The 27,565-nt window shown below is 37.7% G+C and overlaps 1 protein-coding gene across 13 annotated transcripts in view; it reads left to right on the top strand.

Moving 5' to 3' along the window:
• ZNF521 (zinc finger protein 521) overlaps positions 1–27,565 on the top strand; it is a 230,201-nt gene that overhangs the window by 106,775 nt on the left and 95,861 nt on the right. For all 13 annotated transcript variants that reach the window (XM_071418505.1, XM_071418498.1, XM_071418408.1 and 10 more), the window contains one exon: positions 5,714–5,798. In XM_071418505.1, coding sequence (XP_071274606.1) covers positions 5,714–5,798 — 85 coding nt within the window. The remainder of the gene's footprint in view (positions 1–5,713; positions 5,799–27,565) is intronic.

Genomic DNA, 27,565 nt, shown 5'->3' with positions numbered 1-27,565 from the left:
TCTCAGCTCTGTTATTGATCCATACATTCAGTCTGTGCTAAAACTGAGGGGAAAATGCCTTGAAAGTCCCCTTCAGTAGTGTGACAAGGGCAAATTATGTAATTAGGTGTAAACAGGAGGTTATCAGTGGGGTAACAGGTACACATCAAACCCATTTTTGATCAGGCAAGGAAGAGAAGTGTGAAAGGAGTAGAGAACAAACTAGGGATGCCTGCAAGCCTAAGACTGTAGATGCCATGCATTAGAAGCTATAAGTGATATTTTGGTTATTTCGTATAGGGAATAGGTATTCAGTTAAAAGGGGCATGGGTACAGGAGATCCAGAAATGGTATATGTAATCAAGGAAACCAGTACTGTTAAACAAATGCATTGTCGTTGAGCTGGTGGCATCTCCTCCCCATGGAGAAGAATGAAGTACAGATTAGAGGTAATATAATGGAGTATAATACACAATGAATTACTTACAAAAATATCCATTCCAAAATTCTCAGTGAAAGCAGCTGAAGAGAAAAGGAAACATTAAGCGGATAAACTTGCAGTCTTTAAAAGAAGAAGCATCAACAACTGGGGAAAGGGCCACTAAACAAGCATTTAACTGGGAATATAAGGCTTATGCATGAAGTTACTGGTTTGTGAGCTTGATTTAAACTGTGAGGAACAGAAGAGGAAGGCTAATCAAAGACACCATAGAAGAAAGTTTTGATTTAATGAAGGACGGAAGGCAAAGATTCACAGAGGGAGGATCACGCTTAAAATTTTCAATAAAGAGTATTTTTAGAGAATAGCCACAAGTGCTGACAGAGAAGCCTATAAACATGATTTACCAGGATTTTAGCAAAGCTTTTGAAATGGTATAGCACAAAAGACTAATCTGTTGGGTGAATAAGTACGGCGTAGGGAGAGATACTTTCTTTGATTAAAAAAGAAAAGAAAGACGATCTTGGGTACAGAAAACATGGGAGTCTTGTGAATTGAAGCAGGTTGGTTTGGAGGGGTGTAAATAATGGAAAGCCTTAAGAATCATTATTTGCACCAATTTTGTTGAACTTATGCAGCATATCAGTAGGCTGGAAGAAAGAATAAGTAGTAAGGTGATGAAATTCCCTGATAGTACAAAACTGGGGAAATGTCAGAACAAAATAGGCAAGTGATAAAATGCTGAATGATTTTGACAAGGAGGTGGAGCATGAGCCAATAAGTAGCATATGCAGTTCATTTTCAAGTAATATAATGAAGCTAGGGAATAGAAAAAAAGAAAGAATGTATCAGTACCTCAGAGAGTCAGAGGGCACAAAAGTCTACACAGAAGTATTTTCTGCATACTTTTGAAGCACTTCTGAATAGAACTGTAAATCCTCTAGCAGTGTGGTTATTAGTTGTTTTGCTTTATTTATAAAAGCAAAGCAAGTAAAATTCTGTTCACAGAATTGAAGTACCAACTGAAAGTTTGTATTTTTGGACTGTTTATAAAAGCAGCAAAGTCTCATTTCACATGACATGGACACACTGGGCACCTTTATAGAAAAGAAATTCAGAAAACTGCAGAGGGGTAAGTGAGGATTGGGACAATAATTAAAGGTCTAGGTGACATTAATTATTCAAAAGGTTAGGGAGACACATGCATATACCCAATCCAGAGCTCTTTAAATGAAGTCAGAGGGAAGATTTGAATGCTGGAAGCCTTTAAAATTTTTGTGAAAACAGGAATGCAACAGGCACCCAATGGTCTTGTGAGACATTTGTCCAAGCAGTTATTCTTCTACAGTGATTTTGAATGGCCCCAGGAATGAGTTGGGCCTCAGATTTACACTCAGCATGGAGGAGACAAATTGGCACTTAAGTTCTTGACAGGAGGGGGTTCAGTGAAGGATTATGGGCTTGCTGATTGGAGAGTTTTTATTAAAAGATTAGGTGATAATAATAATAATAATAATTAATAATAATAATAGTAGTAGTAGTAGTAGTAGTAGTAGGGAAAAGTTAAACCACGTTCTTAATCACATGTGCCTTTCTCCTCTGGAACAAATCCTTGGGAGTTTTTGCAAAACAGCACAGTTTAGAACATGTTGCATCTTCCCCATTTACGAAACTGGTCCTGTCTGAGTCCATACAGGAATGTACTGGCAAGAGCATTCTGTGGCCCACCCTTGCTGATTTGAAATTATTTTCTTACAGGAAATATGTGTCAGCTTTTTTCTGTGTTTGTAGGGAAGAATGGCAATATTGTCATTCTTCTGTCTCCTCAGGAGACTGACAGGTGTCCTTTGGGAAAAGCAGCTGTGGCAGGTTAGGGTGTAAGTGCCCTTAACTGACCACTCTTCATTGTGTGGAATGGATATGCTGAGGGCAATGAGCTGGAGCAGCAGGGCCTGGGTGCCTGCTCGGTCCTGCTGAGTCCTCCACACGCTGCTGGCTTGGGCAGAGGGGCGAGGGAGCTCAGCAAGAGTTCCCTGCTGCAAACAGCTGGAGCAGGACAAGGCAAGGATGGCTGTCACAGCCCCGAGCTCCTTTCTGTTTAGAGCCATCTTGCACTGCAAAGGCTGGAGATACTTGAGAGAAATTCTAATGCCTCCTTGAGTCACAGTCCAATTCTTCTTCTGTGGTGTGTCACACAAGTGCTGCAAGGCTTCTTTCCTTCCTATCCAGGCAAGAGGCATGGAGCTGCAATACCTCAGGGTTCTTTTCTGTCTTATTCCCCCAGGTTTCCCCTTTTTGGGAACACAGTGTGAGGAGGGGCTGTGTCTCCCCCCAGATCTCACCCTAGTAGGGAATTGGGATCAGCCATGAAGCACATCAGGACCCAGGAACTCCTGCGAGCAGTTATGAGTCCCATGGTTCTGACAAAGCTTGTGAGACTAATGTGCAACTTGCAGCAAACAAAGACTTCCTTAGAATGTGAAACATATGGAAATAAGTATGTGGGTTTTGTTCAACATGGTGTTAAAATGACTGGGTTTGATCACTTTGAAAATCTAGGAGTAAATAGAATTTACTGAGTATGCTTTTAAAATGAAAACTTAATCATGCACAAGTTTAGACACTTTGAGATGAGTGTTTATTGAGCTAATAAAAGTTGATGTCAACATTTTAGAGTATGCTTGGAAACAAAAAAGAACTAGTGCTTGATCAAGCAGCAGTCACAAAAACAATCTTCTCTTCATGATAAAAAGAAAAACTCTGTGTGTGATTCTGCAAATATGTCAGATCATTTTGAACAGGCTAGTAAGTGCTAGTAAATTATTATTTTTTGTTGTTGTCAAATCACTTTACTTTTTAGCATTTAACTTCAAAAAATCCCCAACCTTTGTATTTGCTGTCTTTATGTACATCAGTCATAATTTTGCTGACACTTCTTGACATACACTCTGCATTGCTCTGCTAACAAGAGAAAAGACCAGCCATTACATTTATGTTTCTTTGTTTTTCAACAAAGTCACATATCAGGAATAATGCTAGGGGTATGCTAATAAACAATACATAGTGGCAGTCATCAGGGAGTAAGAAATATTTTCTAACTAGTTCTAAAGGGAAACAATGTTTTTAAAAAAGGGAGAGTGATTGTTATTTATGCAATATTGTTGTTCTATATGTCAGCATCAAAAAGCATCTTGTAAAGAGCTTAGCATAATAAATCGTTGATTTTGACTGTCATTATTTAGAGGCCTTTGCTAGATCTACATGTAGTGCAGTAAGGTTAAATTTACCAACATATAATAGGAAATCCTTAGACTGAGTCTGATTTTCTACCAATGATACCAGAATTGTCACAAGAATGAAAAAAGAGAAAAAGTATTTTATCTTTAAAAACAGCTGGCTTTACCAATAGTAACAGTAACACTAAGTCAAAGCAGATTTGGTTTCTTGGTGTCCATTGATTTTTAGTTGTCTACATAAGGATTTAACTTGCTTAAATTTTAAAAAACTAAGGTTAATTTAAATGAAAAACAGCAAAAAAGGCTTATTGTTGTTTCCACCATGAAGAGATGCAGCACATTTTATTGTCGTCGAGAAAATTAAAATATCCTCTGTGTATGTGAAGCAATGGGAGATTTGTAAAGAGGAGCCCACAGGAACACTTAATTTCAGAGCTGACTTTGATTAGTCACTAATTTTTCAGTTAACTTGGTAAGGCAAAACAACATATGCTTGAAAGTCTTTATATTCCTGCCTACAGGCTTGAAGTAGAAAGATCAAAATAGATGGCCACTTTATCTGTCAGGTATTGGGCATCTAAATTTAGATGCTGATAAAAAATCCAGCAAGTTTTTATTACTGTTTGGAGTCAGGTAAAAAAAAGCCAACACCTTTAAAAAAATTTAATTGATAATACCAGCTGCATAAAACTCTTCACAAGTTACATATATACAAGAGAGGCTGTATTTTTGATGCACATTATCCAGTGAACCCTATTTTTTCTCCAACTAATGTATGGGAAATCTGCAATTTAATACATCTGTGCCAGCTTCCTGTGACTTTACATTCTTTAAAAAATATGTGTTTTTCTGTGTTTTTTTCTTCTTTTTGCTGATGTAGGCAAGGTGCCTATGGCTGTACAGAAAGATCTGTGTCTCTTGAGTTACTGCCTTGATGTGGCAGTTCAGGGCTTACCTTGACAATATTGCATCTTCAAAACGAGAACTGAGCTCTTCAGGACTGTTACCTTAGGACTTGAGTCCTTGATACTACAATTATGCAGTTGAATAATGTCATAAATCTGGCTTGTCTCATTAGATGCCTGGATAACTGCAGATTTTAAGTCTTATGAGGGAAAAAATAACTTTACTTTGAATACACTCTTAGTTTTCACTTTTAAAACAATGCTTTCCAATATCAACTCTCTGGCCAATTCAGATCAAGAAAAATAATAAGAGAAAATACAGTTACATTTTTAGGATGTTGAAATGGCTTGGATAAGTTATATACCTTGTAGAAAAGTGAAAGAGCAGATCTTTTTTGAAAGACTCCAAGACAGAAATTAAAAACATGTTCTGTGCACCGAATTGAGCAGAGTAATGCATTTCCTAGTTTATAATGAAATTTGAGCTGTATACACCATGATTTTTAAGTAAGTCAAGCCCAATCTAATGTGGCCAGAAGGCATGGTCTCTGGCTAGTTTCCAGTCAGGCTTCCCAGTTTTAGTACAGGCTTGCCAATAGATATTATTGAAGCAAATGCCCTGATATACGGACTTTTTGTCCAGACTAACTGGGAGGTTTTCCTCCTTGAAAAATGGCAGCCTGATGGATCATTTAAAATGGGTAGTTCCAAGGAGATTCTGCAGCCCCACTGAAAATGAGAGAAGCATATTTCTCATTTCTGTATTCTTTTCCTGCCTTCTTCCTTGTTCTGTAGTGGATCTAATCCACTGGTGTAAAATGAAGGATCCACATTGATTTCAGTGTTGTTTGGCTTACATCCCACACATCCACATTCCATTTTGGCTTCCATGAGTGTGAAACTGATGTTTTAGCAATACTGATGTGTTCATGTAGTTAGGAAGTTGACAACAATCTCTACCAAGTTTCAGAAAACTCAAATGAAAGGTACTACATAACCTGCAGAGTGTTATTGTTTTAATATTAATAATTAAGCCTTAATGAAAGCATTGATTGAGAGCTTTAAATGACTACTGTGAACTTGGTATTTTGAGTTATAATGAAATTATTACAATTGTATGTTTGAGTAAATTTTATCTACCCTTGTTTCTTTAGAAGAAGACCTACCAGTGCATCAAATGTCAGATGGTTTTCTACAATGAGTGGGATATCCAAGTTCATGTTGCAAACCACATGATTGGTAAGTGAGCACTAAAATTTCTCAAAGACAAATAGCCATTTTTCTTACTCATTATCACCATTGTCTCTAAAATTAAACAGAGTTAAGGAGAAATTAATTGTGGATCCATCAATGATTAACCTAGGCATGATTGATTTTTTTATTAATATTATTAGACTTGATAAAGCATTAGCATATTTTATTTTCTTCAAGGGCTAGTTTAGACTTCTGCAGAGAATTATATATCCACTGCCAGTCAAAACACAGGTGATTAGCAAATTAAACTTCTAATCATTTTTGCATTATTGAAAACAAACTAACAGGAATGGTTAATGAACTGGATGTTAGCTTTCCGTAGAGTTTTAGACAGGTTTTAATTTCAGAAGTTATTATGGTAATGACACTACTGTGTACTTCTCAAGCACCTCAGTACAAAAATCAAAACTGGTGAGTTTTTGTCATTAGGAAACATAAATAATTCAAATGGCCATAAAATAGTATTGTTTGTTATGTTTGAGCAGTCTGGAAAAAAATCCTGAGTGTATCTGTATACAATTAAATCCTATAAATTATTTGAAAAAGTAAGGAATTGTAGTATAGGGTAATGAAATACACTCTTTAAGGTACAAGCTTTTAAAAAAAGGTCTTTTAGAATTCCTGAATCCTGATGTTTACAAAGCTGTTACAGTTGTAAATTGGAATAAAACAAAAGCTGCTTTTTCTTTGATATTCATATTTTCCTATTATTTGCTGATTCCCCCAGGTTTACCCATAATGTTTTCAATTTGGTTACTACTCAGTAATAGCACTAAGAGTTCTATCAGCCAATTAAATTTATCAAGCACATCATTTGCTCACTAATAAGATAACATTGCCAGGATTGTCTCCTGGCTTTTTTTTGTCTTTTTTCTGAATTTTGCTTTTCAAAACAGAGGTGGATACCACTGATTTTTTTTTACTGCTTCTCTTACTCTGGTTTTCTTGCTAAAATAGCAGAAAATCTTACAAAGCACAGACCAAAAAATACGGTATAGAAGCTGGTAATTATTTATCCAACAGAAGAGAATTTGCTTGATTTTTCCACTTTCCAGTTTGGTGGTAATTATTTTTTTTTTCTTTCGAGGTAACATGCAGATTTCTTCCATGAACACTTAGCAATTTGGCTGCACTGTAAAAGAAAGTTATCTGCCAAAACTTAATGGCCCATTTCTGTGGGTACTTTATTTAAGTTGTTACACATTTAGAGCATAAACATTTTACATTTTTCATAAAAATGAACAAATGGAAATGAGAAACTGGTTTTGTAAAGGAGACAAGCCATTTGCCTGTTAGGTTAAGCCTTAGTTTTGATATCTTGTGGTTTTGGGTAGAAGATAATTTCAGCTGCTTCAGAGTATTCAATCTGTGTCAGTAATGGAATTTAAAAGTAGGGTACTACTAACAACAGAATTCACCATTTCTGCTGTTTTATTTGAGTCTAGTGTTTGAAATGTTCTTAATTGTAGCATATAGTGATGTTGATGGGGAATATGGACACTGTTTATAAGGGATGATGCTGGAATTGATGATGTGTTTACTTGCCACCCTCTTCCCAGGTGCCTCACAGTTTAAGAATAGGAGCTCACTTATTTCATTAAATACTCAGATTTATTTTCCCCTCTATTTTCTGGATGAGTTTAATAAAGAGTCAGAATGGGAGGAGCAAAATGGGGAGAGAGTCAGTAAAGCAGGACAAATCCATTTAGCTGACTTCAGCCTGCAGATCTGAAAAGACATATTTTCTTAAACTGAGCTATTAACTGCCTGTGTTTAATTTCTTAAAGCTGGATGAGGTTGAATGAGAAAGGGAAACTTTTAAAAAAATATTTAATTGTTTTGTCTCTGTTCTATCTAATCATGCATGATATTACTTCATGACATAACCATAGTGACACAGATTTAAACGTGCTTAATATAAAATCTTCCCAGTGAAATAAAGGAGCTTGCAAAACATGCAGGGAGATTTGCCGGTCATGCGTGTGGTAATCTGTGTTCAGTGGAAGATTCTTATCTGCACTGCCAGACTCAACAGTGCAGCTTCTAATGATGTAGCCTCGATTAAGCAAATGCGAGGGGATTTTATGTTGGGGTGGAGTGAAAGGAATATCTGTGTTCTGGAGAGTTTTGAATGTGACCTCAGAATCGAAGTGCAAGGAAAAATAATTTCTGATCTCCAATTCTGTTAGTCTTCTCACCACTAATTGGATTTTTTCCTTAGCTATCTTTCTAATTTCACTCTCCCCCCTCCCCTTTAATTTATATCATTGTTCACAGGCCTTTTTCCAAGACCGCGTTCTGTCTAGAAAGAAAGGTTCAAGGGGTCACATCAAGCTGTTTTTAACCAGCCTCAGTTTATGTACATCTGTAGGTATTGTTACAGAATTTATACATAATACAGAAAACATGCACACAAACACATTTGTGTGAATATATATAATACATACCTGTAGTCACCTGCATGCATATCAATATGTAGATTGAGAAATGTATTAGATTAAGCACTGGAGTGAATATTGGCTTGTTGACACAGCACATTAAGCAAACAAAAAAAATATGGTTTCCTAAAGAGATTGGTCCCTCCCTTTTTTACACATATCTGATAAAATGTGTCTTCTTGCCCTGATTTCCTAGTAGGGGATCAGCAGAACAGGGTGTGGTGTCTTTGATTTTTTGGGAAAAGGAAAGTAAGGAAGCTTCAGGAAGACACAGAGAAAGGAAAGAGTTTAAATGCAAGAGAGAGGGAAGTTAATGTGGCAAAGCAGGAGTTAAAAGTCAAATGGTGTGATAATCCCTAGATCAGATGTATGGGCAATAAATGCCTTCACAGACATCATTGCATAGTGTCAGGAACTGTTATTTCCTCTCATAGTAAAACGTTCCCATTATCTGTGTTGTGGCTATTGATGGGTTTAGTGTCTTCTTACCTGAAGGACTCCCCAATCATAATTCAGAGAAAAGAGAAAAGGGGAGGTACCTGGGACACGGGACAAATGTGAAAGTGGAAAGTCATCTGCCAAACTCCACTCAGAAATGAGTGGGAACCCCTGATAGAGATAATGCTCAGCCAGCTGAGGGAAACAGTTGCTGTTCAACATCATGATGCAGTCTGAAAGCCTGGAGAAGTTGATGGTGTCCCATCCAATCACTGTGCCCCTTGAACATGATCCTAATATGTAAACTGTGTTCATGTCGCTAACATCCACAGAGAGAAGTTGCATTATGGAAGGTCACTGAGGCAAAGCTATACTTATAAAACCCCAGTGTGAAACTTAGGCTTTTAAATAAGGCAACTGGAATTACTTTGTTGGCTAAAATAGCTCCACTGAGGGTAGGTATTTTTAGGTTGTATGTATGTGTGTGTTTTTGTCTAATCAAATATAATCTCAACTAGACATTTAGCAGGGGAAGAGGGATTAGAGGCTATTTGAAAAGCCTCTTACTCTTCTTTGTTAGGAGAGTATATAGCATTTTTTCATATTTTATTATACATTTCAATCAATTCAACAAGAGGGATTATACCACCTAATGGAAAATAAAATCTGCCGATGACCCAGTGAAGTGTAACCTTAAGTATCTTTGACAACAGTGCAATTTACATTATACAAGTTATGTAATAAAAAGATGTTGTAGGGGCAGCTTTCCTTTAGTAACTACACATTTACTACTTCCAGAACTTTCCATTTTAGAACTGTTCTGCAGCATTTAATCCAGTCTTCCCAACATCTTCATGATGGGATGGTGCAGTAAGCCTTTTTCCTTTGAATGGATGAGGACAAAGAGGCATAGAAGTGGAATCCCTCTCTTGCATTAAGTGAGCTAAAGTTTGACAGTTATGACTGCCAGATCTGTCCACACATTTCCAGACACTGTGTTTCATCCAGTAGAGCCTGTGTTAGCTTAAACTACACATTGAGTCAGGCTAGGCTAGGGGATGCTAACAAAAAGAAAGCAAGGCATAATGTGGGGTTTTTTAAATACATCCTGTGTTTTGGCATTATTTTGGACCTAGATGTAGGCATGTACTTTTGTTTGGATGACTGTAAGGATGATTGCCAAATTAAGACCTATCTGTTGGTGTGTGTATTGAAATTTGTGGGTGAAACAGTTTCCAGCTTTTGGGTGGGAAAAGAGGTTTCATATAGGTTTAGAAAGTGTTGACATAAATGGTATTTCTTCAGTTGTCTTTCTTCTACCTTTTCTATCTGGGTGGAATAGCACTTTTAGCAGCTTCTTTGAGAAAATTCTATTTCTGGATACACAGTGTCTGTGGAAAAGAAGCTTTCGAGCATTCCTTTGTTTTCATCACATAGTTTACAGTTGGCATTTGACCTGAGAGAGTATGAAAAGAGTCTGCCATTGTTGGTGTTCTGTTTGATGCACTCTGCTGCTCCTCCTATTATTTTCACTGTTATTTTAAGCAGACATGCTAAACATTGTTTCATCTTCAACTGATTCCTTTACATCTGTAGTATCTGATGCAGTTCGGTGTAAATAGACTAAACAGCTGCTGCAGCAGTTGCCTAGGATTTTGAACACATGCATATACAGCATGGCTCAGAATTGGGGGAGTTCAGGAAAGGAATTACTCCATATAAAATTATGGGGCTCAACAGCAGTAGTGTAAATTTGTAAGTGCTCTGAGTAAAGTGCTGTTAGGCATGAGATAATGTAAAGAGATGACATTGCCAAGAACTATTTATGAAGAGCTTAATTTTTTTCACTCTGATAATTCTTGACCAATAATTACCAGCTTCTAATTGTCTATTTTAGTTAGAAAGAAATTTCTATCACTATGGAGGTTGGCATTGCAACTAGCGCATAAATCCCCAAAGAGGTAAATGTGTTCCAAACAGCCACAAACAACTGTCTCATGAAACATAGTGAGCAAATTGCGAGCCGCTGGCTGTGCACAACAGAGCAGCACATTTACCATTGAGGACTGATCAGGCTGACAAAGAGAATGATAAAAGGGGAAACAGCCACAATCTCTGTAGTTTGCTGCTACTTTTGTTGATGGAGAAAACAGGCCTCAGTGTCATAGCAAGAACCACTGCCCCTCTGAAGAACTGGGGAGCAAAAGGGAAGGATTTGGTACCTTTTTGAAACCCTACTTTTGACAGTTTCTAAATATGCCATTTCTGATCAGTAAACAGACTATTCTTTTTTTAACCTTTACAGTACCATGTATAAAACCCATTTTGTGAAGTCTGTTATGGAGAGTTTGTTGCTGAGTGAAGGATGTTATGTGGCATTGAGCAGGGTAGCAGGTGTGAGCAGGAGGAGGAAGTGAAGGGAATGGAAAAAAAGGTACTGAGCACTACAGTTAGAAAGCAAATGGGAAAACAGGATGAAGCAATCCTGCAGCTGACTAGAGGAATTCTAGTTTACACCACTAAATAAATACTTCATCAAATCCCAAGTAACCAAATCTATGCTGAAACAACTGGAGTTTCAAAAGAAGGATATGTAGAAAATGTGATCTAACACTTCTCTGCAAAGAAATTTTACAGTTTTGTTTTAAAATAACAAGTAGTATGAAACCATTAGAAGATGTAAAGACACATTTTGGTGCAACTCATGATTTTTGATTTTTTTCAGCCACAGTGATATGAATATATGCTTGTGTGTTGTGAGGATGTGCATGTTTGCATTATGCATGTATTAACTGCATGCATAATAAACCTATACAAATAAATCATCTTATTTGCCTCACATTTGTGCAGTGTATATTATGGTACGTGTGGACAACATCACTGATGTCAAGACAAAGGAAATACCTCAATCAGCTTTCTGGAAATCAGCCCAAGAAAATTCTTGTATGGTTGTAATAGCATGTGGCATTCACACATTCTATTATTTGTCTAATGCCTAACGTCATTAAAACCCCATGATTTTCCTTTCACTTATGCAGAAAGCTGTGCTGAGCAACTAATACTTGTTGCACCATGTTGACATCAAGTAATAAATCTTCAGAATGTCAGTTTGATCACTCTGCAGTAAATCTGATATTGTAAAGTCCCTCTTAGCTGAGCTTTGGAGAAAAAGGATCCAAAGATATAGATCTACACTCTAGAGGAGGAAGGAGGTGAAGACTTCCTTTTGTTACTTTTTTTCACTGGTTTTTGAGTAGCAAAAAATTGAAATTGTCAATTTATAGTGAAGAGACTGATCATACCCTCTTAGCATCAGGAAATAATTTGAATGCCTGGGAATCTGCTGTTTACAGGCAATCTGACAAGAAGTCGTATAAAAGTTAGAGAAAACTTGGTCACCTTGTCTGCAAAATGAGGAGATGTAATTGAAATACCCAGGAAAATCAGCATTTGGAGTTAAATCTGAGAAAATGTAGGTTTATTTCATGAGGACCTGGGTTACAAAATAGGCAAAATCTGGGCTGTTTAATACTAACAGGAAGCTACTCTCCTGTGGGCAATGCTGGCTTATTTGAAAAGCCCATAAAGGGTTTCTGCATGGACCATACAAAAGGGATACTTTCTCTTTAATAGCCATCTGTACAGGAGAGATGAGAAGTGGGCCAGGTCATCTCTCCTCAGCTGTCATGATATTAACGTAGGTAATGGAGCAAGCTCTGCGTTCTGCTGGGTGTTGTTTTTCATAGATGTTCATCGATTTACACAGATAATTCTATTTATTTCTTAGAGTTGGTCCAAGCAAACCAGGCAGAATAACAAACACCAAAGCATTTCAAATGACTTTATCTTTGTTGTTTTGTAATGTAACTTTTGTCTAAAAAATGGTGTCACACCTACTGTGCAGATGGCTGCATGATTTGTAAACCAGCCAAAACATTTAAACAAATGTGTGATCTGGGGATAGATTAAATAAAGGATAAAATGGAGTGTGGACCACAAATTCTAATAATCAGATGATTTTAAGTTGTGTGTGGTGTGGAGCGATGGTAGCGGTGATAGCAGGGAACGGTTGCCAATGACAGCAAGGTGCCTTACAGATCTCAGGATGGAGCCTGTGGCCTAGTAGGCCTCAGTTTGAGAGCTGCACATTTGCTGTACAGCTGGCAGCTCTGTATGGGGACATCAGATAAAACTTATGTAAAATGAAGTGTTATTGCTTAGTATGAAATTGCGTGGGGAGGGAATTTGCAGACAGTAACTGAAAACAGGATTCATGGTACCAATGAAGCAGACTGTAAATATGAAGAGGCTTTAATTATCTGCACAATTTAACAAAAAATTCAGGATGTATTCGGAAGTGGCAAAGGCAGCTGTACACACGTTCCAGCAGCACCATTCACTGGGCTGCAGGTTCTGTCTGTCACCTACTGGGCTGGGGCTATGGGTTCCCCATCCCTGCCACGCCCTGTCCCCAGGTGCTGGCTTTCCCCACTGAGCAACTTTGCTTGGAGCTGGCACTTCCTTTCTGGGGTTTGAAGCAGAAATAGCTCCTTGCTTTTTGAAACAGCTTTCAGGAAAGGCTGTCCAGGCTTTTAAAATCACAAATGGTTCATCCAGGACACAGTCTGCAAACAACCATCAATTCCTTTTTTTTTTTTTTTTGGGGGGAGGGGGAGGGGCAGGGGAGGAATGGGGGGCTTTGAACCTTGGACTCAAAAACTTTAAGAAAATAAAATTCAATTGTTGTATTATTAAAAATATTAGTAGTAATACTCATAGTAATATTAATAATATTAATATTACTCATAGTAATATTAATAATAATACTAAAAAGAGGATCTGAAAAATGTCCATAATTCAGGCTGGAGTTCATCCTGTAAGGAAATGAAGCAAAGTGCATGGAAGCTTTAGATTTTCCTGCAAAAGTGCCTGTGGCATGAATAGCACTCGATGGACAGGATGCTATGGAAAAGCAGTGCCAGGCAGTATGAAAGTTGTTCCCCACACGATTCTCCTCCAAGCCATGGCAGTGATACGCTGTGCGTGTCAATACTTAGGCACCACAGGCTGAATTAATGGCAGGGTGTCAGCCTTCCTTTTGTTCTCTGCTGACCATTTGCACTGCGGGCTTTCTCGGGAGCCATAGCACCTTCCTTCAGCCGCGTTTGGCAGCCAGCACCGAGGGCAGCCTCCCCATCACCTTTCCAAACCGCCCCGAGCAGGGGAGCCTCCGATTCTTTTGGGGAGCTCGTCCCAAGGCTTCTCCCTGCGTTGTAAATGCGGGAAGCGCAACAAAAGAAGCCAATATGGAGAGTGGGTGTTGAGCTCGAGCTGCTCATATTGTTGCATTTGGTGAGCTGACGGGGTTTCGTAGGTCACCTTTAGAATTATGCCTATGACAGCAGTAGCTACCTGCCAAGATTGCAAGGTATCTCACAGCTCTCAGGATGGAGCCTGTGGCCTGGTAGGCCGCCGTTGGAGGGGCACACATTTGCTGTACAGCTGGCAGCACTGTATGGGGCAGCAGTGTGGGCTGTTAGGGAGCTGGAAAGGAGACAAGCATGAAATTTCCTCTAACCCCAACTCTGTTTTTCTGTACTGTTGGCTGCTTCTCAGTTCCTTGACAAAAAAACCAATCAGGCACCCTTTAATCCGCCTGTGATTACCAGTGGTATAAAAAGAGAAGCATAATGAGGAAAAATGCCTCGTTTTGTTGCCTTCAAAAGCCAACAAATTGGAGTTAACTTGACAGGAAGTGGCTTAATAATTAGATTATTTATTTATTCCTGACACATATCCCCCTGTTACTAGTCTCAGGAGATCCTGTAGATGGTACGATTTTCAAGCTGCCATTACTTCGCTGTCTTCTGTGAACAAAGAAGCTACTGTCTATCAGTCAATTAAATGCACTCTTTAAGCAGAGGCTGAGAAGTCCTCAATGGATAGAGCCCTGGGACACTGTGGCTGATGATTCCTTTCTCTGTACTGTACATCACACTCTCAACTACGGTCCCCACAGAGATGGAATAAAGTCATGCATTAAAATATCACTTGTTGATTTGTTTGCTAATGAAGAGCCATTGAAATGTTTGTGTGTTTCTGTGGCAAAATTGTTGATAAAAGGACTACTTGCTTGCATATCTTACTTCATCTTCAGGAAGTGCTTATTTAAGACTTACTAAAATTAAAGTCAACAAATTAGGGAAAAAACAGAGAGATGGATAATATTGGTTTACTTGCAATTCACATCAATGTAAATAACACTGAGGACAGCAAGAAGAGAGAAAGGGGAATAATAGTACTTCAACCATGTCTGTTATCATTTTCTTCATTAGTAAGAATAAGAATCCCTGATCTTTTTTTTCTAGTACAGTAGTGAGCACCCATTTCAAATAATAATAATAATGCTAAAGTATCCATTTTAAAATTAACCTGGACATGTAAGAAAAGGGGGAGGGATTGGGGGGGGAGTGTCGTTTTTTTTAATGAAAATTGTGAAACTTTTTTCTGTTATTTGCATTTCTTTATATATGCCAAGTTAGCAAAAGCTTCCATTATTTAGGGATTATCTGTGTGCAGCAAGTTAGCCTCTTAGCTGAGAAAGGTACAACCATGCCAACATAGTTACTAATGCTGGTTAAGGGTGCATGCTTAATGCAAAATCACCAAAATTATTTGAAGCTGGGGCTTAATAATACTCCCTGTCAACCCCCCCACCACCCACCCCCATCTACCCATCAGGCTTCTTAATGGGATTTCATAATCTCTGCCCTTCCACCACTCTTCTTCTACCTACTAATAGCTCAGGTCAACGAAGTGGATGGATGTAGACCACATTTTGTGCTGGGCAGGAGAGAGGGAATTTGGTTTTAGGGGTTTTTTATTTTACGGAAGTTGATATATATGTATATCTGTCTTCACTGAAAATCAGTAATTGTCAACCTCTATCTAAAGTTGATGCAGGTCTTATGCTGCTCATTTTAAAGATCTATATTCGCTCTGAAGACATACAGATAGTGCTGTAGCAGTTCTCCAGTAACCTAGCTCTGTTCTGAATTTAGCATCTGTGTGATCATTTGCACCTACATATAGAGCCTATAAGTGCTATTATACACACACACATATATGTATGTATATATATTTTGTATATAGAGAGTCACTGCTTCTAGGATTATTGTTTTCAATGAACTTAACAACAAGCTATAGGGAATTAATTCAAACCAGCCTCCATTGGAGTGTTTCTTATTCCTATCCTGTTATTCCAACTCATTTTATTAGAAAAAGCTTAGATACTCAGAGGTGTTCTATAATAGAAAATGAATTTGAAACCCATTCATTAATTGGTGATTAATACATTTCAGGATTAGTTTAAGCAAGGCCCTACCTCCTGCCCAGTCAAGTATGGTCTGGTTAATATCCAATTATCTGCACCTTCGTACTTATTATGTCTTAATATTTCGGATATGATAACCAGAAACTTGAGAGCAATGCTAATGAGGAGCATAGAAGAGGAATTAACCGATGACACTCTCAATGATCCTTCCTGGGGAAAGTAACTCCTCCAATCTCCTCAGCACAGTGGCCGAGCTACCACCTCACTTTCCATAAGCACTGCTTTCAATTCAGCCCTTATGGGAGCTTAGAATTATATTTGTGTTAAAATCCTTCTTTTTGCATGCCTCATAGACCATCTATGATCAAAAGATACTCTACATATCCTGTTTCACTTGTAGAATTACTTTCTTTAAGTGGAGCCAGTAGAAAATCAGCAGTAAAGTAAAATGGTGATACCTACTTTAAAGAAAAGCTATTTTGCAATAGAATGCACCCTTTTCTATACATGGGTGTATGCATGTGTAAATTTAAACTGAACTAGATATCATGTTCTTCAGCTTGTAAGACTGGTGCTTCAGCAACCAGCAAACTAGATAGACACATCTGTGAAATACAAAAATTAAAATCCCCTAATTCATAAATGTGAAACGTAAATATTCCCAAATTAAAACTTTTCATTCACAAAATTGTCAGACCCTTAGCATTCAATCTCAGGATTCTAGACTGTGCAGAAATTATTATATATCCTTCTAGTGAAACATGCAAATAAAACCATTGCACCAATGTATCAGTGGGGCAGAAATGAGTAATTCTGTCATGTGGCCTGAAACTAACATACCTATAGAGTTAATTTCAATATATAGAAAGAAAGGAAGAAGAAACATTCCTTTTTGTAAATGTTCTTTTTCTTAACTAAGATGCTTTTGAATACGTTGTGCAACTCAGGGCATTATAAGAAGCCCCAGAGGAAATGAAGCAATGGGCAGAATGAAGACAACCTGCTCAAAGGTGCAAAGCTACATTACACATTATTTTTATTACATGAATATAATCTCATAGTTATAGTACTTATCCAAGAGACTTTACATAATATGCTATTCACGGTGTGTTGGACAAAGCTTAGTTCAAAACACTGCCTCATTCACTGTGTTTATGATGGAAGGTACCAGCCTCATGTTTAAATTAGACTGAATGATAAAAGGAATGCTGTATTTGTGTAATCAAAAGCAATCATAAGGCACATGTGCAATGGCCAGAGTTAAGGATATGCCTGTAACATCCTGTTTTGTCTTTCATTTTCCAGTGCCTAGCCACACAATTCAAAATTTCTCTCACACAGCACTTTATTAGTGTTGAAGTTCAGGACCTCAGCAGAATATTCTTAATATCTAGCTGTTTGGCTAGGCACCCTTTTTCCCAGCCCTCTCACAGGCAACCTTCACAATGAACCCACTGTACTTCTGGCTTCATTGCTTTTCATTGCACACCTATGCGAGTGCCAAGACTTTGGATAACAGTGCAAAAAAATCCTCCACCCCCCCAAGTCCCCCAGATGAGACTCCTGCAGAGCACTGTGTAATTTATTGAACAGCTTGGGAGATGTTGATGTTTACTACCTCATTCAATTAGACATTCAGAGGCAATGCAGCCCTCCGTTTCCTTCAAAGTTTGGTTAAAAAGCCTAACCCAAATATCACTTAGTGCAAAGTGTGATTTGCAAACTGTCATAACATGATCAAATCAAAACCAATTTTCACCAGAGCAGTTAAATACTCATCTCTTCAGATGAGTGACATTTCCCTGCCAAATTTGAACTTTTAACCCACACTGCTCCTTGTGTGCTGTTACTCTTCAAGTCTGACTTAACAGGGATGTTATTCTTAAAATCTTTTGATAAAAATATAGCTGAGCTTAAAAAAAGAAGACTAAAATGAAAACAATAGAAAAATAAAAAAAAAAAAGTGAAAAATGAAATAAATAGCCTTGGGCAGAGAGCTAGTCTAGAAAACTTAATCTTAGGGATACTTCTTAATAATGGCAAAATTCTCTACTTTTACCTGCTTCTGCATTTGCACTAGTGATGGAGTATGCCTAGCAGTGCAGACCAGAATTGTACCGCCAGGAAAAATCCTTCATGGTGGTGCATGGGAATAAATTAGGTGACAGAAAATAGGACTCTAATTTCTATGATATGTCACCTAGGTTATCGTATTTTACATCAACTGCCGCTTTTGTGCTGCATGTGCATCTCTTTCAAGCCTTGTGATAGGTCCTCCAGGCCAGTCTTTCTGTGGGCTGGTAATTTTCTTTGTCTCCTTCAAGCTAAAGCTTCAGCAGGAGAAGGTTTCTTCTCTGACAGGAGAAACACTTTCAACACAGTTCAGCTACCCTTTTTTTCTTAAACACATCCTTCTCATCCATCTCCTTAAAAAGCAGATTTGGAAGGCTCTTTGACTCTAAATTCTCCTATGCCAATATGTCTCACAAATGCAGTTAACATTTCATATTATTACATGGTCCCTTTCTCTCCTTTTCCTTTATGGCATTCTCCTTTCTTGTTTGGAGGGGAATTCCTCTTTTTTTTTCTAAGTGTTGCTTTCACATCTTTGCTTGACAGGCTGCAAAGACAATTTTCATTTCAATGTGTCAAAATGGGAGTCAAAATGGGTTCAAGTCTGTGGTGGTTCCAGCATTGCTGGTGACTTCTTTGCTAGCCTAGAACAAGTCACTGAAATGTGAAATGGAGACAGTACTTAGCCACAGAGATTTTTTTCAAGACAAATTAGTTAATGTACATTCAGAAGGAAAAGTACTATAATGCTGTAAATAGCAAGCCATTAAATCATTTGTGTTTTTTATTATCTCTTGGCTAATGGGGAATTCTGCTGCTTGCCTTAGAGCTCCCAAATTTGGTTCATATTTCCTATCCATTTCAGAGTGCAATTTAAAGAAAAATTGTTCCTCCTTTTTTACCGTATCATCACTCCTCACAGATGCTGTCCAGCTGATATCTGTTCTTGACATTACCTGCTCCACACAACAGAAATTGTCCTTCATTTCTTCCCCAGTCAGAACCAGCTAACAGGAAGAGAGTTAACAGAAATTGTGATGGCTTCCATGAGTCAGTAACATTGTCTTACTGCTATTCAGAATTTTTCCTTTGTCACTGCAATTCTGAAAGTTGCTTCAAAGTCCATCTACTCTGCAGGTGCTGTACCCTGCACAAATCTCTTTCTCAATTCTTATATATTCCCCTATCATATAAAAATTATTCTCTTCTCCCTTACTTAAACCAGTTGAATTTCTTTGTCTTTCTTGGCTGTCGTTAATTTGCAAGCAGCTATAGCAGTGCTTTTGTAACGAGTTTGAGGGTTCACACTATAAAATGTATTGTCAGTCTTTAGCGTCAATCTCTTATTGTGGCATTCAGCTAAGTCTTGTAAAAATGACACATTTGTGCACCTTCAGGAGAGTTTTAATTTTTCAGTCTTCTCTGCTGAAATTATTTTTTTTTTTTAATCTATAGTTATGATTCAGTACCAGCTATGGCTGGCACCACAGATCCTGTAGCTTTAAATAGTGTGCCTTAATATTGCCCCCTTTGTATGCTGTATTATAATGAAGCAACATCACTAAATTGCAGTGAAGGGTGATTGTTGCACGGGGATGACTACTACACCTTGGGGTCTATTTGCACCAGATTATTTCTTTATTGTTGTTATTACAACCCATCTTCTTTACTCTCTGGATACCAAACTTGCCGTTGGACATCCATGTAGCACAGGGGATCTTTAAAAACATTTTGGACATCAATTTGTCTCTTAGGTACACACCAATGACTGTTCAGTTCCAGGCTCTGGTATCCTGTGTGGCTTTGCAATACTTGGTCTGTTCACATGACTTGCAGTGTTCTTCATGATTTGCTCTTAAAAAAAATTAGTTTGTTGCTGATAGAAGTGACAGACATTTCTTGCTAACCAATTTCAGACAGGAGCAATACTAAATTTATAACAAGTGGAACATGCTTTTTACCTTCCTGCTATTCCCCATACATTTTACAACACAGAAGAGTGTAAGAATGATTTTGTTAGAGCTGTTTCCTTTCCTTTTGGCACTGTGTTCACATTCAAAGAAAGAATTATAGCAGTGGTGTCAGTTTATGATCCAGTGCCATGACCACAAGGAACCTTCTGCAAAATTCATTTCACTCAAGTAAGAAAAATTATTATTATTGTGAGGATACAAATATTTTAATAAAGAATTTCTTTTCAAAAATATTTTCAACCTACAGGGATAATGTTAAAAGTGGTTTCAGCAAGGTAAGAGTGCAGATTTCTGCCTTAGTTGTACAAGAAGAAACTTTCACCCATGCAGGCAAATTTTAACTGATTTGCCAGATGATAAAGTGTAGGATAATAATTTATTTTGTATATGTGGAGGTGAAGAAATTGTTTTATGTTCTACAGCCACAGGGCAGCTCAGGAGACCGCCACTGACTCACTTACTGGAGGTACAAAGAACCATTGTCCACTCCCACATGCCCTCATTGCCTGATCACTTTTGATACATTGGGTAGCAACCTTGTCCCTCCTCCCACTGCAGCCTGGGGATTCAACAACCCCTACTGGTGCTCTGCTGAGGGGTGGACCTAGAATCTACAGCTCTTTGCACGGCTTGCACAGTATCAGGGCTCCCAGATGTGCTGGCCTGTGGCTCTACTGTCTGCATTCTTTGGTGCTGTCCAGCCAGTACTGTTTGACCAAAAAAAAGTGTCCCAAAGCATGAGTTTCACAAGGTCCACAAGCTCTCTTCTGTGTACCTGTGCCTGTCACACTGAGGAAAAGTTTTAAATGGACTTTCATGGCACCACAGTACATCTGGAATCGTAATGAAAAGGTCTCATCCTGAAAACATGCCACTATGCGTACGATTTTATTCACATGAATAAATGTTTCAAGCTTCCTTTTATACAGGAATAAGGCTGTATATGATCTCAAGTGTTTGGAAGATTGGAGCCTAAATTGCCATTCCGGGTGGTACTTTAACAACATGTTCTAAATGTGGAAAAAAATATGTGTCTTCTGTAATGAAGTCATCATCCCATTAAAACATCTTTTTTCCCTCAGTGATACCAAACATGAATTTTGAGCTGTAATTTGGACTTTTTCCATCCTTATGAAGATAGGCCCTTTTTTTCATTGCAAGGCAGCTTTTTGTTTTTTCAGTTTCTTCTTTAGTTTAGTACTGTAGCTGGGTAGCATTCCCATTTAAATCCGGAATTAGATCTGACACACCTTTCATTGAACTATCAATTCTTTTAAAACTGACGCCAGTTCCACACTCCTTGGTCGTACAAACTTCCGATTATGGGCCAGAGAGCATTGATTTTTAGCTGTCATTTCTAGCACACACACTGTAGAACTGAAATTTAAACCTTAATCCACTCTATAATACAATTAATTTTTAATGTGCAGTAATACTAATTGAAATAGCCTGAATTTAGTAAGTCACCACAAGACATTTTCAAAAGCAGGAGTCTCCACTGAGAGCTGGAAGGACAGATAATCATTGTTACAGTGTTTACAGAATAAATGCACACTCTGCAGGCAATTCCATGCCAAGAGATTTTTTCCTTGTTAGTTTATATTAATATATTTCATTGTGGATTCAAATCTTTTTTCAGTGATTTCTACTGAAATGCATCTGTTGTTGTGAACCGAGTTATTTTGATTCTGTTTTAATGGAAATGTTTATTTTTGTAGAGCATTTTCAGTCTTACATTTCTTTTTTTTAACACAACTGTCACTGTATTATGTAATTATCAAATACATTGTGATGTTCAGAGAAACTAATTCAATTCTCTACCTATAAAATGGTCAGCCATGCAGTTTCTATGTATGATAAACCAAAGCTGCATGTTATCTACCTGACTCTTTTTTCCCTTAGGTTTGCCTTTCATATAAGCAATATATCTTGTGCCATCCTGATTTCACTGCATCACTTTTAATTTTCAGATGTGATCTTTTCAGATGTGATCTCTTCAGATGTTTTAGTGGGGAGGATGGATAGGGGATTTAACTGCAGAGGAACAGATCTTACGCAATTAACCAAGGAGGGATTTAATCATTTGTATAATAGCAAGATGCCATTTATCTGATAAGGAGTATTTCTTAGAATGCTTCAGTTCTTCTGAACATTCAGTTCTTCTTGTACAGTGTTCAAAGTGAGCACCAATGCTAAGTGAAAAGAAATGTCATGTGCTTTACATCATCCTTTCATGGCTTTCACATTACAGTATTTAATAAGCCAATAGTGCTGTTAAATATTTAGCAAATGTTCCCTCAAAACCGTGCCATATATTCAAATGGGATTTTGAGATATTTTACAGCACATAAGTAAAAATTATGGTTTAGTTCTTGAAATGGTCGAAACATGGCATATTTCCTAAAGGAAGTGCAGGACAACATGGCATAAATACATTCAGTAGATTTCACACCAACAGAACATCAGCATTGATTCCCATTTTTTGGATTAAAGATTCAAACTGACTCCCATTTTGTCAGAAGAAAGCTGCACTAAGTTTATTTGCATGGTATTAAAACAGCATTATAATGTTTAGTAAAAACCCTGTGACTCACAGGGTGGCATTTTAAAGGCAGCCTAACCAGTACATAGTTCTTAACAATTAATATTTTCTGAGTTGTGGGTGAGAGAAAAGCAGAGATCAAGTATTTGCCCTCTTCTGAGGGTAACAGTTCATCACTAGGTAGCACTTTCAGGTTCTGTAGTAGGCAAAATAGAGATTTAATAACATAGCTGCTGCATGATGGTTTTAATCAAACAATAATAAATCACTAGAAACCCTGTCTTCTTAGACAAACGTCTGCAAGTTTCAGATCCTTGTTGTATGCTAATTAATCCTCAGTAAGTACTTGTATAATAATTAAATGTCTTGCACTTATAGAACTGCAAAGCCTATTTATACTGTTTAAGTCTCTTGTTATCTTTGAAAGATATGTGGGTTCCACATGTGTTGCAACGGGTATTCATCTGTTTCTTGGGATAACTCCCAAATATTTGCCCCGTCCATGTGTAAGAGGAAGCTACAAAGGTTGGGCAAGCCTGTCTGGCTGTTAAATCAGTGTGTTTGCTGCTGCTGCTGCCCAGCTGCACATGTTCCTGCCCCATGCAGAGGCAGCACAGCGCTTCTGCTACTTGCACTGACAGGGAAGGGACAGCTTTGCAGGTGCTCAGCTGCCTGGATTGAAGCTCCCACTGCTGTTTCCTTGGTATATCTCCAGTCCTCCTGTTCCTTACTTAGTCTCTGAGCTCTGTGCACATATTTGGGCCCACTGAAGAACTATATTTTCACAGGTTCCTATAAAAAATAAAGGCTTATATTGGTGGGTAAGAGACATATTTAGTGTGGCACATAGTTTAACTCCTGAAAGTGAAAAGCAGCATTCTTCTGCAAAGGTTATTTTCTATGTGGATTAATATGAATATTTTTTATAATTTTCAGTTTGTATCAGGCACCTTCTTTTTAATATTGCAAAATATTACTCACTTTGGAAGAAATACCAGTGTAGCCTGTTTGAAAATTATTTGAGTCTTCTTTAAAACATTGGATTTTTCTTGAGAAATCATGTTCATATGCATGGCATATTTGTTTAAGTGTTCAAAAAATTAAGGTGTTAATTGCATGCATGTGTGTGAATATATGGAAAGGTCTATATAGTTATATAGGGTAGACATACTTAATATGCATAGCCTGATGTATCTTGACCTCAGGTTACAAGAGTAGAAAATCCCATTTTCCAGCTTGTTTCAAATGTAGTAAAAATGCTGCTTCAGTTGCTTTATGCTACTCACATTGGGAAAGGTGCTTATACTGTGATAATTATCATCAAGGAATATTAATGCGTTCAGCATTTGTAACCCAAAAACTCATTATAGCTTAAGCTGTGCATCATCTGTGAAGAGAGAACTTTGCCAGAATTCGCTCTTCACAGGGGTTGCCTCCTGCTTGTGATGGAGTGGTCAGAGAATTGGAAGAGGTCACTCAGGCTATTTTTGAAAGCTCAAGTTTTGCAATTTTTGATTCACTACCTTCTGTCTAAGTAGCTTAGCATTCTTCCCCCACCCTCCAAAAAAAAAAAATCCCTATTTCTAATTGAATGCCTGGTGAAGTGCATAAAGCTAAAAGATTGCATCTCATTATGCACAGGAGGCTAAAGGTGTAGACATAAATATTACACATCAAGGTCACAGAGATTTCGGAGTCCCTATTCCATCACCATACATGGGATTTGAACAAGCACCACTGTCACTCATGCTAATGGGAACTAGTTGTTCTAATCCTGTGATCTTTGATAAGAATCTGGTTTCTTACTTGTGTAAAACTCTTGATGCTTTTGGTAGCAACTTCCACTTCAGTATTTCTGTATTCTGGGACCATGTCTTGATTCCTTAATGCTATTTCACCATGAGAATAAGATTTATCATTTTTACACCCCTCTTGTATTCCAAGCTCCTAAACTCACAGTTTAACAGCCTTCACATTTCTAAAATATACTTGAGCAGTCTGTTCAAAGCATCAGAGCCCAATTCTTTCCTCACTCAATTTTCACACCAATGTCCCCCAGTTGATTGAGCTGATTTATATTGATGTTGTTGAGAGGAGATTCAGTCCTTAGGCTTATTTTGTATTTTCATTAGTACATCTTGTTGTGAGAGTCTATATGCGCTTATACATTACGCTACCCAATGGTAGTAGAATGGTTAGAAAATAAGATGGCTGAAGTATCTAAAAATAAATAACCCCCTGCAATAAAGTATTTCTTTTTTGTTGACTTGTAATTGAAATCTTCCTTTCAACTAAGCAGATGAATATGATGCTTCCACCCTTGGTTATGGAGACAGTAGTAGTGCCAAAATTGTGTTTTTCAGTACTGTTGCTGAAATTTTTAATATGGCTTGGTTTTATTATTTTTTCTTCCCAATGCTGATACAATGTTTGTCATTTCTCACTCTTAATACTGCCGCATGTTGCATGCTGTAGTTTGCTTTATATTAGGCAGAGAAAGCTGGCTGTTGTGGACTGCTTTGTTTCTGAGGTCAGGATGTGAACCTGGCCTTGCTCCTGAGAGGACTAGAAAAATCTATTTCATAACTTTCTGCAGGCCTCAAAGAAGGCTAAGAAAACAAAACAAAGCAAAACAAAAAACCCACAAAACCCACAGGCTTAGTTTAGACCTGGTGAAGAGTTAGATTCATCAAGAGGAAAGCTTGCAGCTGATCAGCTTTTCTTGTCATAAAGAGTCCCTGCTGTCAGTGCACACTCCACTGATGTAGCAAAGCTTTGGGGAGCCTTGTGAGTCTTTTCAACACCCACGTATTTGTGCAGAAATACCTGACTTGATAATATAGAAAGAATCTGCTGAAGTAAGAAATTGCTTGCCTATTAAATCACCAAAATGAAGGGCTCAAAAAAGAGGTAAACACAGTCCTCACAAGCTGAGTATGCGTATTACAGGCTTGCCCGGTTCACTTATGGGGCATAACTTTGGTTTGTGCAGCAGAGTGCTAATGCCTTGTAATGAATGGCTGTCTTAAACCAAGGAGAGATTCTCAGCGGGTGACAACACGGTTGATGGGAAATAATATGGTACCATATCTGCTATGTGAATGTAAACTTAATAATCGCTATGAATTTTGAGTAACCCTGCTTCCCTTCCAAGGAAACATTATGAAAAGATTGCTTCCAAATCCTTCTGATACTGTTCTTGAGATAGATGCCTTAGTCTTTACCTTGAAGCCCTGGAAATGAATGTATGCTCTTTGCAAGAGATAAGGGTGTAAACTTTCAAAGGAGTAAATTGTATTTCCATGTTTAAGCTCACCATTTGCACTTCATGTGGTGAAGGCAAGATGTGAGGAATTAATTTTCAACATTATTTCTCCATCTTCTGTATCTCAGGACTTCTGAGTTATTATGCTAAAATGTTCTATTACATGTAATAAAGAAATGTTGGAAAACTAGAAATAGAGCAAGATTGCCTCCATCGATTTGGCTGCACTTGGATTGCTCCAGCTACATCTTAAACCACAAAACAGATCATCTTTGTGCAACATAATAATGTTGCTGAAAAAAACAAACAATCTGCATTTGCTGATGGCATGAAAAATGAAACCATTTTCCAGTTTTAACAGTTCCTCCTTTTAGGAAGGGAATCAGAAGGGAAAGTGCTGGGATTGTTCCTTATCTTGCTTACACCAACACAGTGAGCTACTAAGTAGGTGATTACAATGAATTGTGAGCAAATGCTTATGAAAAAGCAAATGGAATCAGAATTAGGGCCAGCAATTTTTTTAATGTTAATATTCACTCCATGCTTATTTAATGTTTTTTTTCAATTTTTTATCTATTTGTCAAAATTCCTGTTAATGTACTGTGAAACACAGGGAGTAAGCATGGACATAGCATCTGGTTTTCAGACAGACCCTGAAAATACTTCCACAATTTTAAAATTCATCTGGATCCTATTTCATGCATAATGCTTTTATTTTGTAGGATTAAAAATCTTAAAACTATCTCAATTTTTAAAAACAATAAGCTCTCTATATTAAAAAAACCCCACAGCAACATGCTTTTCTATATGATTTATTTTATACAAGTCCAAAAGCTCAGAGATTTATTGTATGTATAAACTCAAAACGGAGAAGATTAGATATTGTAGCATGATGTTCAAAGGAGAGCTATTGGAATGGTAGAATTCTTGGCTTGGCTCCCTCTTCAGATGTAATTGCTGCTTCATTAGGTCTTGGAAGAGCTTCCTATGGTTAAATTTAATCAAATGGTTTAGAATGGCAAGCTCGTATGCTCAAAATTCCAATACCATTCAGAATTTTTAACAAGATTTCCATCAAACCTGTTTTAAACAAATATTGCTTAACACTAACTGTAGATTCTGAAGTAATTCATAGTAGCTCATCATAATGAATAAAGTCTGATTTAGAATAGTCTGCATAGGACTTGGATGCTAAAGGGGAGTCATCTGTTGTAGCTAAAACCTGCTTGCCAGTAGCCTCTGCAATTAAGTAGCAAGGCTCTGGTGCTCTTTTAGCTGTATTAGTGGGCAGCTCTGTGGGTTTTTTTCTGCGTATCTTTTACTTGTGTAGCTATATTCTAATTCAGTGTGTTTTAATTAGCTTGGCTTGCCACGTTAGCTATTTCAGTTGATGTAGTTATCTTGAAGACTTCACATTATTGAGCAGCAGTGAACTGCAGCCTTCTAAAGCACATCCATGGGGTGGGTGGGAGAGGCTGGTATTAGAGATTAGTGAGAAACATGAAAAAATGGTTCAAAATGACATGAAAGGAGAAGACAGTGTGAGGGGGTGGAAAGGAGAAATGGAGCCAGCAAGCAGTCTGAGTATGCAGGTCACCTTTTTCCAAAGCCAGTGGAAACACTGGAAGGTTGCAAAAGCTATACAGGTGCAACACATGTTTATTCCAAAATACATGATAAGAAAAATGTA

Source organism: Agelaius tricolor, unplaced genomic scaffold (assembly GCF_023055355.1).
Source record: "Agelaius tricolor isolate 1412-34295 unplaced genomic scaffold, bAgeTri1.0.p SCAF_2, whole genome shotgun sequence".
In the NCBI taxonomy this organism is placed as follows: domain Eukaryota; kingdom Metazoa; phylum Chordata; class Aves; order Passeriformes; family Icteridae; genus Agelaius; species Agelaius tricolor.
Note: the sequence above shows the minus strand (reverse complement) of the source record. Positions and strands in the feature narration are given on the sequence as shown.